We start from the raw sequence: 15,466 nt of genomic DNA on the forward strand, positions 1-15,466 counted from the left end.
GTGTTAATGTAAGCTTACTTGAGATTAATTATAAACTTTAAGTTTTTTAAAGTTATTTTGTTAGAGGGGTTCAGAATACCTTGAGATTAAAAACTAATAAAGGCTATTGAAACAGGGTGGACTGACTTAGACTAATGTAGAATAAGGACCACAACGTGCCTTATTTATATTATACAAAGGTACTGTCTGCATAGAAACACATATAACCACTGGTAGAGAATTTAAACATGTATTTCAGATTTAAATATATACTTTTTGTACTAAAATGTATACCTTGGCCAAACTGCAGACTGCCCTAAAGCATAATGGGATAAAAGCTGAGTGAGACAGGCCACATTCTTTCAGAACAGTGAAGCCACAGAACACAGTTTTTATCAGTATGATTTATAGAAAATACCCACTTCCCAGACATTAGAATGAATAGAATTATTCATTTTTTACTGATGAGGGATGGCTCAGCAGACAGTGGAAAGGAACTTTTGAACCCTATAAGCTATGTAATAGAAGTTATCACAGAGTCACAGAATCCTACAGTGCAGAAGGAGGCCATTTGGCCCATCGAGTCTGCACCAACCAGAATCCCACCCAGGCCCTATCCCCATTTACCCTAGCTAGTCCGCCTGACACTAAGGGGCAATTTAGCATGTCTGATCCACTTAACCGGCACATCTTTGGATTGTGGGAGAAAACCTGAGCACCCGGAGGAAACCCACGCAGACACGGGGAGAATGTGCAAACTCCACACAGACAGTGACCCAAGCTGGGAATCGAACTCGGGTCCCTGGCGCTGTGAGGCAGCAGTGCTAACCACTGTGCCACTGTGCCGCCCGTGCTGTCAGTTAGAAAGCAACCTTTGAACCCTATGGACTTCCGTAAGTGAATGTTGCAAAGTAACAGTGGGCAGCAACTTTCAGATTCTACAGACCAATGAATTCCCATTCTTCCAGAAGATAGGATGTTATTGGCCAAGGTAAATATTGTGCACGAACATGATTGGAGCATCCAGTTAGGATGACAGAGTGGGCGGGTGAAATGAACTTTCAAAATAGTATAACTACACGGCCAATGTATTGTAACTTTAGAACGGAATTGGACTGCTCAGCTGCCTTTCTCAATAAGTAATGCCTTTAACCAGTATACTGTCTTTTGCAAATCTTTGTATTAACTGGGTTCAACTCAATACTTAGCCTCCGAGAAAAACCCCCATCATATGTGAGGTGAAGTAATTGTGTGCCAAGTTTTTTCTGCTCACTCCCGACCCCTTTAGGTTCTGTAGAAAAGTTAACCCTTTCAGCAGACAGTTCATTTCTTTATAAATCACCTGGAAACCCATGTGTCTATTTTAGTTTTTGATTGAGGATTTATGGGAACCACTTAAATGTGTAAATTTTAAGCGGAGCCTGGAGGAATTTGGAATAACTGTGAGGATTTTATCGTGTTATCACCTCAACCCCAGATAAAGAACAAAGATTTTGCAGCTGGCAACATGTTTGGGATTTTAAATCAACAAAGATTAGATGTTTCCTATAAAATCAGGCCTTGGAAGTTGGCTAAAAAAAGTTTAAGTTATAATGAAGGGGAATGAAGGATCTTGTGTCTTATTTTAATCAAGGAGTTGTGAGCTTAGACCATAAGACATAGGAGCAGAAATAGGCCACCAGACCCATCGAGTCTTCTCCGCTATTCAATCATGGCTGATATTTTTCTCATCCCCATTCTCCTGCCTTTTCCCCATAACCCCTGATCCCCTCATTAATCAAGAACCTATCTATCTCTGTCTTACAGACACTCAATGACCTGGCCTCCACAGCCTTCTGCGGCAAAGAGTTCCAAAGATTCACCACTCTCTGGCTGAAGAAACTCCTCCTCATCTCTGTTTTAAAGGATCATCCCTTTAGCTTGAGGTTGTGCCCTCTAGTTCTAGTTTTTCCTATAAGTTTCAATAAGATCTCCCCTCATCCTTCTAAACTCCAATGAGTGCAGGCCCGGAGTCCTCAACCATTCTTCATACGACAACAAGCTCTTCATTCCAGAGATCATTCTTGTGAAGCTCCTCCAGATCCTTTCCAACACCAGCATATCCTTCCTTAGATGTGGGGCTCAAAACTGCTCACAATACTCCAAATAGGGTCTGACCAGAGCCTTATACAGTTTAAGAAGTACATTGCTGCTCTTGTATTCTAACCCTCTTGACATGAATGCTAACATTGCATCTGCCTTCCAAACTGCCAACTAAACCTGCACGTTAACTTTAAGAGAATCTTGAACAATGACTCCCAAGTCCCTTTGTTCTTCTGATTGCCGAAGCATTTCCCCATTTAGGAAATAGTCGATGCCTCCATTCCTCCTCCCCAAGTGCATAATCTCACATTTTTCCACATTGTATTCCATCTGCCACTTCTTTGCCCACTCTCCTAGCCCATCAAAGTCCTTCTGCAGCCCCCCTGCTCCCTCAATACTACCTGTCCCTCTACATATCTTTGTATCATCTGCAAACTTAGCAACAGTGCCTTCAGTTCCATCTTCCAAATCATTAATGTACATTGTGAAATGTTTGTAGTGCTCTGTCACTTTAACAAGCTATAGCTGCGAGAGAGAATGCTGAGGATTCATTGTTTGAAATTTACGAGCTGTGAGAATCTGTGTGTTTCATTTGTTTTATGTGGATGTTTGCAGATGTGTTTTATCATTGTTTTGGGCTACATTTGTTAAGGTTTATCTTTCTGGGGAATTAACCTTATCTTGAGTCTTTAATTGAAGGCATTTCTGGAAGTTTCAAAACAGAACCACAAGAACGCTTAAGGAAGTAATTTTGGTCGTCGTTGTTGTAAAGCACATGCTAAGTTTCTCTGCTTGTGTATGGATGATATTTGTGGGTTGAATGCTTCAAGCTTTCAGGTTTTCTGTCTGTGATTTAAATCAAACAGATTTACAGGGATAGGGCAGGGGAGAGGGCCTGGGTAGGGTGCTCTGTTAGAGAGATGGTGCAGACTCGATGGTCCGAATGGTCCCTTCTGCACTGGAGGGATTCTATGATTCAATGAACACAGGAATGGTCAGGATTATTTCACATGTCCCAAATTTTAAATAACCATTACAATTAAAACTCTCTCATACTCACAGTCAAACAGATTTAAATCAAGGACGTGTAATTAATAAAGCTTTTTTTCACAAAAGTTGTGAACCTAGAACCACATTTACTGGCCAGAGACATGATTCCAGGATACTTTGCTAAACTTGTGGGAATTTTAATCCGGATTCAAACTCACACATGTGAGTATGAGAGAGTTTTAATTGTAATGGTTATTTAAAATTTGGGACATGTGAAATGATTCTGACCATTCCTGTGTTCATTGAATCATAGAATCCCTCCAGTGCAGAAGGGACAATTCGGACCATCCAGTCTGCACCATCTCTCTAACAGAGCACCTTACCCAGGCCCTCTCCCCTGCCCTATCTCTGTAATCTCACACATTTACCATGGCTAACCTATCTAACCCACACAGCTTGGGAGACGAAGAGGGAATTCAACATTGCAAATCCACTGAACCTGGGCATCTTTGGTCTGTGGGTGGAAACTGGAGCACCCGGAGGAAGCCCACGCAGACACAGGGAGAACATGCGAACTCCACACAGACATTCACCCAAGGCTGGAATTAAATGGGTCCCTGGCGCTGTGAGGCAGCAGTGCTAACCACTGTGCCACCATGTCACCCTATAGTTGAGGCCAAAACATTGTCTGATTTCAAGAAGATATGAGATATACTCTTGGGGCTAACGGGATCAAGGGATATGGGAGGCGGGTGGGGGGGGCGGTGGAATCAGGAAATTGAATTCGATGATCAGCCATGATGAAGATGAATGGTGGAGCAGGCTCAAGGGGCCGAATGGCCTTCTCCTGCTTCTAGTTTCTATGTATCTCTCCACTGGGCCAGCATTCCATCCAGTGGCACAGTGGTTCGCACTGCTGCCTCAAAAAAGCAAATACAACAATGGCTTTGGCATCTGCTACAATGTGACTGACAGTTTGACAACGGAGTCAAGGGCATCAGGAGCAAAAGATACCCTGGGAGGTGGAGAAGAATGTGACGGAGATTACGAGCGGGTCCTTGATCGGTTTTCTAAAGAGATTCAGAAAGGAAATAGTGAGTTGGAAAAAGTCCAGAATAAATTAATTTACAGTTACATTGGAAACCTGTTGCCTCCCAGCTGAGTACAAAATATAAAGAGTTGAGGGAACTGGTGGATAAGCTGCAGAATGGAGCTGATTGCTGGCCGAAGAGCACGTCTGACCTGGACAATCAGTTACATTGGGAACAGGGGGCAGATGATAGGGTGAGTGGAGCTCAGAAAAATCTACTGCTGTTCGGCCAAACTCTGGAACAAGATATTGATTTACAGTCAGAAAATATCAGATCAAGTGAAGAGTTAGAAAATGCCGTGGGGACTTTGAGGAAGTTAATTCAGCCACAAAGTGACACCTCCCTGAAGCAGACCACTCCCAATGTTTTGCTAACATCAAACAACCTGAGACACAAATCAGTCACCAGTGAGCAGATGTAGTTGTTTTCTCCAAAAAAAGAATCACTGAAAGCACTCCTCCCTCTCCTCTGCCTCTCCTGTGTGATAAGGGAATGCAGGTGTGTGAGGTTAGCCATGACCTTTGCACCGTCATGATCCACAACGCTTACTCCAAGTTGGTTTGCTCAGTTGAAGGAATACCGGACATTTGAGTCATAATTGTTGAGGCAGGGCGTTGTTTGCAAGCATCACAGATTCGAAGAATTAGTTTGGAAAGGGAATAAAAATTAATTTAATTTGAACAGCCGTGAGTTTCTGTTTGAAATAAATTCAGACTGTACTAAAATGTGAAAGGAATGTATTTGGGTTTGAAATTAACTTGTTCAAGGTTAGAATTGTGAAGGACAATTTGCTCCCAAAACAGAAAGATAAGGCTGCAGTTTGGCAGCAAACCAGTTCCAACTTTCCAAAACATCCGAGTTAAAATTGTTGAGATTCAGTTAACAACACATTTCACAAAGTATTTCTTTCAACTTTGATTAAGTAGCAAATATTGAAAATTGAAATTGGTGTTCAAAAAAGGATAGATAAAAGAGATGAAATTTGAACAAAATTGAAGAAAATAACACGAGAGAAGTTTTTTAAATTATGTAAGTTGATGGAATTGCCAAGTTTCCTCTGCCCACTCCCCGCCTCTCTCGGTTCCACAGAGAAGTTAACCCTTTCAGCAGACAGCTGATTTTTATAAATCTCCACACAGCCTTTGTTTTTTAATGTAACCTGTGATTGGACACATTAACTCACTGGGATCTTGGCCAGAGCCAGATGGATTGTTTGGGTTTTTTAAACAGGTGATGATGGTTTCCAGCTCTGAGTGAAGGCAACAGTTTTGAGAATTAAAACAGAGAATAAAAGACTTTACTTTTCAGAAAGCCAACAAGCCTGCTTTTGAGATTGGAATTGATAAATATCTGACATGAGTTGCTATTTCAAGCATTTAAAATGGAAATTACCTGGTGTTTAAGGGAAAGAACAAAGTTGATAATGCCTGGAATCAAACAGAAATGTTTGGTTTCTGTTAAAAGATATTATGAGAATATTTAATGATTTATTTAACTCTAATGATTCTCGAGAACTCCTAAAAGTGTAGTTTAAAGGAATCCATATATTTGGGTGTTTATGAACATTTGAGTGAAAGGGAAGTCGAGATGAGATGAATGAGGTGACAGTTTTCTCTTGGAGATACTTGTTTCTTTGTCTATGAATTATTTGAGAGAACTGAATTTGATAATCTGGCCTCCATCTGAGACATTGGGATTGTACAGGAGGAAACAAGCAAAGACATACACCTGACTTTCGATTTTCTTCTGAAGATTCTGACAGAATTATTGAATGGTGCATCCTTTGTAAGACAGTGGCATCCAGGATGATGAAACTAATTGGTAAAATGCACAGCACAATCCCAAAAGACCTGATGAATCTTCCACAAATGCAAAACAATGATTTGTGGGAGAGGGCAGAGAGATGCCAACAAGCAGGACAAAAGAACACACTCTGGTTTAAAAGAAAATGAGTGACAACATTTAACAGGGAGGGAAATGAGTGAAGATGGCTTATGAAGGTGAGATTCCAACCGAGAATTAAAGAAGGAATTGGAACACCGATGTGAGATTGCAGAAGTGGTTTGAAGATTGGGAATTAACTAACATCCGAGAGTACACGGTGCAGCTGCACTGAAAAATGAAGGGCAGTCCAGTGTCACAGTGGTTAGCACTACTCCCTTACAGCGCCAAGGACCCGGATTCAATTCCAGCCTCGGATGACTGCCTGGATAGAGTTTGCACATTCTCCTTGTGTCTGCCTGGGTTTCCTTTAGGTGCTCCGGTTTCTTGCCTTCATCCAAAGATGTGCGGGTTAGGTTGATTGGCCATAGTAAATTATGCCTTATTGCCAGCTGGACTAGCAGGGTAAATAAGTGGGGTTATGGGGATATGGCCTGGATGGGATTGTGGTCTGTGCAGACTCGATGGGCCACCTTCTGCGTTGTAATGATTCTATGATTAAATGGGACCTTCTCAGCTACTTGACTAAATGACATGAAATGGTTAATATGGTCTGAAGAGTAAGAAATCACTTTGTAATGATAAAGGCACTGACACATACTCCATACAGAAACTGACTGTAAGAACAAATTAAATGGAATTTTCGATTAGGTCAAATGAAGGCGAGGGAGAAATAATACATAATCAGAATTAATTACAAGATGGATACAGGTGAAGGGACAGCTTGAGAATTTTTTTAAGTCTATGCAATTTGTATAGGAATTATATGTTACGACTGCTTTTATATCCAATTATACTGCTTCAATTATATCTAAAAATTAGTTATGAGAAGAAGATTGTAAAGGGAAAGGAAGTTGGCTACCTTGGACAAGGCCAATGAACAAAAGGGGGGAAATGTCAGAGTGAATTAGGGTAACAGAGTGAGTGTAGGGTAACAAAGTTTGCAGACGACACAAAGATAAGTGGAAAAGTGAATTGTGTGGAGGGCGTAGAAGGTCTGCAGAGAGATTTGGACAGGCTGAGTGGGTGGGCGAGGATCTGGCAGATGGAGTATAACGTTGACAAATGCGAGGTTATTCACTTTGGAAGAAATAATAGCAAATTGGATTATTATCTAAATGGAAAGAAATTACCACATGCTGCTGTGCAGAGGGACCTGGGGGTCCTTGTGCATGAGACACAAAAACCCAGTCTGCAGGTGCAACAGGTGATCAAGAAGGCAAATGGAATGTTGGCCTTTTTCGCAAGGGGGATAGAATATAAAAGCAGAGATGTCTTGCTGCATCTGTACAGGGCATTGGTGAGGCCGCAGCTGGAATACTGTGTGCAGTATTGGTCCCCTTATTTGCGGAAGGATATATTGGCCTTGGAGGGAGTGCAGAGAAGGTTCACCAGGTTGATACCAGAGATGAGGGGTGTTGATTATGAGGAGAGACTGATCAGATTGGGTTTGTACTCATTGGAATTTAGAAGGCTGAGGGGGGATCTTATAGAGACCTATAAGATAATGAAGGGGCTGGATAGGGTGGAGGTGGAGAGATTCTTTCCACTTAGAAAGGAAACTGGAACTAGAGGGCACAGCCTCAAAATAAAGGGGGGTCGGTTTAGGACAGAGTTGAGGAGGAACTTCTTCTCTCAGAGGGTGGTGAATCTCTGGAATTCTCTGCCCATTGAAGTGGTGGAGGCTACCTCGTTGAATATGTTTAAATCACGGATAGATGGATTCCTGATCGGTAAGGGAATTAGGGGTTATAGGGATCAGGCGGGTAAGTGGAACTGATCCACTTCAGATCAGCCATGATCATATTGAATGGCGGGGCAGGCTCGAGGGGCTAGATGGTCTACTCCTGCTCCTATTTTTTATGTTCTTATGATTTAGTAAAAGGGGTGATAGATGTAACACCCCTGCATTAGAGTAAAATCGCATGTTTGTCAAATGTTCTACATCAAGGTTCTAATATCAGCAAGGTTGTTTACTTGTTTGAGGAACAAACAGTTTCTAGATTACAGACAAACCTTGGGCGAAGTTTTAATCGGCAAGATAGGAATTTTAGACCAATGTTTTGTATTCTGACTAACAGTACAGCATTGATATCTGTATTGCAGCTGAGAGCTGCGTTAGAATGAGTGAACTTGGGCTTTGCAGGTTGGACTCTGGTTGTGGAGGTACTGAATGCCCCTGGGGCAGGATTTTGGGAAATCGCCTTTGGATCAGGAACCTGAGGAAAATTCATATTTCTACAGGGGTGGCCACCCATTTGAAGTGATAAAAGTCGCTTGTGTACTTCATAGAAACATAGAAAAACTACAGCACAAACAGGCCCTTCGGCCCACAAGTTGTGCCGAACACATCCCTACCTTCTGGACCTACCTATAACCCTCCATCTATTAAGCTCCATGTACTCATCCAGGAGTCTCTTAAAAGACTCTATTGAGTTCGCCTCCACCACCACTGACGGCAGCCGATTCCACTCGCCCACCACCCTCTGTGTGAAAAACTTACCCCTAACATCTCCCCTGTACCTACCCCCCAGCACCTTAAACCTGTGTCCTCTCGTAGCAGACATTTCCACCCTGGAAAAAAACCTCCGAGAGTCCACCCGATCTATGCCTCTCAACATCTTATACACCTCTATTAGGTCTCCTCTCATCCTTCGTCTCTCCAAGGAGAAAAGACCGAGCTCCCTCAGTCGATCCTCATAAGGCATGCCACTCAATCCAGGCAACATCCTTGTAAATCTCCTCTGCACCCTTTCAATCTTTTCCACATCCTTCCTATAGTGAGGCGACCAGAACTGAGCACAGTACTCCAATTGGGGTCTGACGAGGGTCTTATATAGCTGCATCATTATCCCCGGACTCCTAAACTCAATCCCTCGATTGATAAAGGCCAGCACACCATACATCTTCTTAACCACCTCCTCCACCTGCGGGGCCGATTTTAGAATCCTCTGGACCCGGACCCCAAGGTCCTTCTGATCCTCTACTGTGCGAAGAGTCTTTCCCTTTATTTTGTACTCCTTCATCATTGTACCTTTTTTAAAAATAAATTTCAACTCATTTGCTATTTCAGAGGCTTTTTTTGATGGTTAAGTCCCTTTCAAATTAAAGCATTTAGAGCGTCAATATGGAACTGAGTTACCATGCTGTTGTAACCAAATCAAATTAAGTTTAAATATTAATAGTATGTCCCTTTAAAACTGACAGAAGAGCTCTATTAAAGTTCAAAAAAGATTCACAAGGATGTTAGCAGAGCTGAGTGTGTTTAAGTCACAGGATGGATTGAACAGGCTGGGGATAATTTCTCCAGGAAAGAGAAGGCTGAAGACTGACCTGATAGGGACTTTAATGAGTGTGATAGGGTTGACATCATCAAGTCATCACTGTGATTACAGGATAGAAATCCGGAACTGACAAATCTAGTTCTCACAGAAAATCCTTCTTCATCTCAAATTATAAATCTCTGTCCCCACACATTCCCTCCTTCCTAAAGTAACGTTTATTTATCAGTCAAAAGCAAGGTTCACATTGACACTGCAATGAAGTTACTGTGAAATTCCCCGAGTCGCCACCTTCCAGCGCCTGTTGGGGTCAATGCACCCTAACCAGCACGTCTTTCAGACTGTGGGAGGAAAGCGGAGCCCCGGGGGAAATCCACACAGACCTATTGATTGTAACATTAAGTCATCCTAATATCCTCCTCTTGCTTTTTCTCCAATTTTCCTCCCCTGAAGGTGCTGACTCTCGACTTCAGTCTCATACTCACCGATTGCCTTCCCCAATATGTCACCCAGTTCTCTAAATCATTCCACCTAAAGTTAACAACCTGTTTTGCGATAAGGTGACGTTCCAATCCAATCCAGTGATACCCCATGTGTACTTTGTAAAAGGGCGGGGTCACTGCGCCCCACTTTCCATTCCAGTCCCAGGGTTTTGGAGACTGCGGTCCGGATCCGTAATGGCGGCTGCACCTCCCACACTCCATCACGCTGCAGAAAACGCTCTACCCGTTGCGCGGAGGGCGGCCCGGGACTGCGCATGTCCAAGGGAGAGGCAACATCTTTGTTGATTTAAAATCCCAAACACGTTACACCCAAACACCGGCAAAATCTTTGTTCTTTATCTGGGGATAAAATTCTTAGTTATTCCAAATTCCTCCAGGCTATACTTAATATTTCCGCATTTAACTTATTCCCAGAAATCCTCAATTATAAACTAAAATAGACACATGAGTTTCCGGGCAGTCACAGGAATATGGTCAAGATAGTCCAGTCCCACAATGCCTCACATTCAATCTGCAGTCCTTCAATTATAACAGAATATGTGGCTGTATGTAGCTGCCTTGGCCATGGTCAACCCCAACCCCAAGGGTGCCTTCTTGAACTGCTGCAATGCCTGAGGTGTACGTACACCCACAGTGCTGTTAGGAAGGGACTTCCAGTTACTGAGAGAGACAAGAGATGAAATTGCTGGGCCTCTCACAAAAATCTTTGTTTCTTCATTGGACACAGGTGAGGTCCCAGAGGATTGGAGGATAGCAAATGTGGTCCCGTTATTTAAGAAGGGTAGCAAGGATAACCCGGGTAATCATAGGCCAGTGAGCTTGACGTCCGTGGTAGGGAAATTGTTGGAGAAGATTCTTAGAGATAGGATCTGTACACATTTAGAACTGAATAATCTCATTAGCAATAGACAACATGGTTTTGTGCGAGGGAGGTCATGCCTCACAAATTTGGTTGAGTTTTTTGAGGCGGTGACAAAAATGACTGACGAGGGAAGGGCCGTGGATGTCGTCGACATGGATTTTAGTAAAGCATTTGACAAGGTCCCTCATGGCAGGCTGGTGCAAAAGGTTAAATCTCACGGGATCAAAGGTGAACTAGCTACATGAGTACAGAACTGGTTTGGCCATAGAAGACAGAGGGTAGCAGCGGAGGGGTCTTTTTCTGACTGGCGGTCTGTGACTAGTGGTGTTCCGCAGGGCTCTGTATTGGGACCTCTGCTGTTTGTGATATATATAAATGATTTGGAGGAAGATGTAGCAAGTCTGATTAGTAAGTTTGCGGACGACACAATGATTGCTGGAGTTGTGGATTGTGATGAACATTGTCAGAGAATACAGCAGGATGTAGATAGGCTGGAAAATTGGGCGGAGAAATGGCAGATGGAACTTAATCCAGATAAATGCGAAGTGATGCATTTTGGTAGATCTAATGCAGGGGGAGCTATACAATAAATGGCAGAACCATCAGGAGTATAGACACGCAGAAGGATCTGGATGTGCAAGTCCACAGAACCTTAAAGGTGGCAACACAGGTGGAAAGGGTGGTGAAGAAGGCATATGGCATGCTTGCTTTTATTGGACGGGGCATAGAGTATAAAAGTTGGGGTCTGATGGTGCAGATGTATAGAACGTTGGTTCGGCCACATTTGGAATACTACTTCCAGTTCTGGTCGCCACACTACCAGAAGGACGTGGAGGCTTTGGAGAGAGTGCAGAAAAGGTTTACCAGGATGTTGCCTGGTATGGAGGGTATTAGCTATGAGGAGAGATTGAGTAAACTAGGGTTGTTCTCCCTGGAAAAACAGAGGTGGAGGGGCGACCTAATAGAAGTTTATAAAATTATGAAGGGCATAGATAGGGTGAACAGTTGGAAGCTTTTACCCAGGTCAGAAACGACAAACACAAGGGGTCACAAGTTCAAGGTAAGGGGGGGCAAGGTTCAATACAGATATGCGGGGGACGTATTTTAATGATAACCATATGAACAGACTGGGAATAGAGGGATACAAACGGATGGTCTCGTTAGGAACACATGATCAGCGCAGGCTTGGAGGGCCGAAGGGCCTGTTCCTGGGCTGTATTGTTCTTTGTTCTTTAAAATAGACACATGAGTTTCCGGGCAGTCACAGGAATATGGTCAAGATAGTCCAGTCCCACAATGCCTCACATTCAATCTGCAGTCCTTCAATTATAACAGAATATGTGGCTGTATGCAGCTGCCTTGGCCATGGTCAACCCCAACCCCAAGGGTGCCTTCTTGAACTGCTGCAATGCCTGAGGTGTACGTACACCCACAGTGCTGTTAGGAAGGGACTTCCAGCTACACATTCCAGACTTTCACTAGACTGCAGGTGGATATCAGATTGATACATTCCATTCAACCACACCCAAGGTGAGTTATTCCAATTCCTTTATTGTCCAGGACAATATATTCACAATATCTTTAAAACAGAAATTAAACATTCCCATTTGATTTCAGGCATTAACATATTCTGTTGGTTTGTTCTTTATTGTCGATGTCAGGCTGGGGTTGTTTTCCTTGGAGCAAAGGAGGTTGAGGGGAGATTTGATAGAGGTGGACAAGGTTCTGACAGGTTTAGATAAGGTGGACAAAGAAAAGCTGTTCCCATTAGCTGATGGGACAAGGACGAGGGGGGACACAGATTTCTTGTTTTGGGTCAGAGATGCAAGGGAGGGTGAGTGGGGGGCGGGGGGGGGGGGGGGGGGGGGGGGGGGCGGTGGAGATGTGAGGAAGAATATTCTGATGCAGTGAATGGTGATGACCTGGAACTCGCTGCCTACGAGGGTGGAGGAAGTAGCGACAATAAACAATTAAAAAGGAAATTGGATGGGCATTTGGGATGTTCCAAACAGAATGAAGAACAAAGAAAATTACAGCACAGGAACAAGCCCTTTGGCCCTCCAAGCCTGGAGCAACCATGCTGCCCGTCTGAAGTAAAACCTCCTACCTTTCCGGGGACCATATCCCTCTGTTCCTATGCTATTCATATATTTGTCAAGACACATCTTAAAAGTCACTGCCGTATCTGCTTCCACTCCCTTCCCCGGCAACGGGTTCCAGGCACCCACCACGCTCTGTGTAAAAAACCTGCCTTGTACATCTCCTTTAAACCTTGCCCCTCGCACCTTAAACCTATGCCTCTAGTAATTGACTCTTCCACCCTGGGAAAAAGCGTCTGATTATCCACTCTGTCCATGACCCTCATAATCTTGTAGACTTCTATCAGGTCGCCCCCCTCAACCTCCGTCGTTCCAGTGAGAACAAACCAAGTTTCTCCAACCTCTCCTCATAGCTAATGCCCTCCATACCAGGCAACATCCTGGTAAATATTTTCCGTACCCTCTCCAAAGCCCCCACTTCCTTCTGGTAGTGTGGTGACCAGAATTGAACACTAGATTCCAAGTGCGGTCTAACTAAGGTTCTATAAAGCTGCAACATGACTTACCAATTTTTAAACTCAATGCCCCGGCCGATGAAGGCAAGCATGCCGTATGCCTTCTTGATTATCTTCTCCACCTCATTGCCACTTTCAATAACCTGTGCACCTGTACACCCAGATCCCTCTGCCTATGAATACTCTGAAGGGTTCTCCATTTACTGTATATTTCCCATCTGTATTAGACCTTCCAAAATGCATTACCTCACATTTGTCTGGATTAAACTTCATCTGCCATCTCTCTGCCCAAGTCTCCAACTGATCTATATCCTGCTGTATCCTCTGCCAGTCCCCATCACTATCCGCAATTCCACCAACCTTTGTGTCGTCCACAAACTTACCAATCAAACCAGTTACATTTTCCTCCAAATCATTTATATATATTACAAACAGCAAAAGTCCCAGCACTGATCGCTGAGGAATGTCACTTGTCACAGCCCTCCATTCAGAAATGTACCTTTGCACTGCCAACCTCGGTTTTCTTCTGACTAAATATCTCTAAACTTCCTAACACCCTGTCACTCTGTGATCCTTGTGACATTTGAAACCAGGTATTCACAAAAAGGTTCAAAGAGCATCAGCCCACTGGAGGCTGAGACCGGCCAGTCCAGCACAAAGAAACCCTCTGACCCTTCCCATTGACCAACTGTGAGAATGAACAAAATGCAATCCTGGATGCAACTGAGAGCAGAAACAATAACAGCAGAATCCAACCCCTGTCATCACTCGTGAACTCGCTGGTGTCTCAGCAGCCGGGATGAAACGCTGAAACCCTTCCCACACTGAGAGCAGGTGAATGGCCTCTCCCCAGTGTGAACTGGCTGATGTGTCCGCAGGGTGGATGACCGAGTGAAGCCCTTCCCACACTGAGAGCAGGTGAATGGTTTCTCCCCTGTGTGAACTCGCTGGTGTGTCCGCAGGTCGGGTAACCGAGTGAATCCCTTCCCACACTGAGAGCAGGTGAACGGCCTCTCCCCAGTGTGAACTCGCTGGTGTGTCTGCAGGCTGGATAACTGAGTGAATCCCTTCCCACACTGAGAGCAGGTGAATGGCCTCTCCCCAGTGTGAACTCGCTGGTGTGTCTGCAGGCTGGATAACTGAGTGAATCCCTTCCCACACTGAGAGCAGGTGAATGGCCTCTCCCCAGTGTGAACTCGCTGGTGTGTCTGCAGGTGGGATGACTGAATGAATCCCTTCCCACATTGAGAGCAGGTGAATGGTCTCTCCCCAGTGTGAACTCGTTGGTGTGTCCGTAAGCTGGAGAACTGATTAAATCCCTTCTCACACTGAGAGCAGATGAACAGCCTCTCCCCAGTGTGGCTGCGCCGATGAGCTTCCAGCAGACATGGGGCTCTGTATCCCTTCCCACAGTCCCCACATTTCCATGGTTTCTCCATGGTGCAGGTTTCCTTGCCTCACTCTTGGGTGGACAATCAGTTGAAACTTCGTCCACACACAGAACACGAGTACAGTCTCTACCCGCTGTGAATGGTGTGATATTTATTCAGACTGTGTAACTGGTTAAAGCTCTTTAGTCAGTGCATTGGAACACTCTCACTCAAGTGTGGCAGTGTGTTGATGCTTTTTCACTCACACTGACATTTCAAATCTTTTCAAATCGACAGACTGGACAATCATTTCTCCTCCTGGATTCAAGGTTCGATGATATTGAGGTCCCAAGGGATATGACTCTGTCACGTCTAGACGTGATGTTTGAGATTTCAGCCTGTGATTCCTCTTTCAAGATCCTGTAAAATGAGTTTCCAAAAGTCATCAGTGTCAGTGCAGGATAGAAATTCAGAACAGACAATTTCTATGGAACATTCTTTCCTCTCTCATTCCCCAAAAGCTGTAAATCTCCATCCCACACACTCTCTCCCCATTCTCAGCAGGTCTGGCAGCATCTGTATGGAGAGAAAAGAACTGATGTTTCAGAGCTTTGACAAAGGGTCATCTAGACAAGAAACATCAGCTCTTTTCTCTCCTTACAGATGCTGCCAGACCTGCTGAGATTTTCCAGCATTTTCCCTCCTGGTTTCAGATTCCAGCATCCGCAGTAATTTGCTTTTATAAGGCTGCAGATACCTCTGCCCAAGTAACATGCGTGTGCCCAAGACATCACCACTTGTTTCCCTTATTTC

The 15,466-nt window shown here is 44.0% G+C and overlaps 1 protein-coding gene across 1 annotated transcript in view; it reads right to left on the minus strand.

Annotated features, from left to right (window-relative positions):
• LOC144480922 (uncharacterized) overlaps positions 1–15,466 on the minus strand; it is a 61,546-nt gene that overhangs the window by 21,974 nt on the left and 24,106 nt on the right. Inside the window, exon 4 of the mRNA XM_078200547.1 lies at positions 14,060–14,582. Within this exon, the coding sequence (XP_078056673.1) occupies positions 14,060–14,582 (523 nt within the window). The remainder of the gene's footprint in view (positions 1–14,059; positions 14,583–15,466) is intronic.

Source organism: Mustelus asterias, chromosome 30, assembly GCF_964213995.1.
Source record: "Mustelus asterias chromosome 30, sMusAst1.hap1.1, whole genome shotgun sequence".
Lineage (NCBI taxonomy): Eukaryota > Metazoa > Chordata > Chondrichthyes > Carcharhiniformes > Triakidae > Mustelus > Mustelus asterias.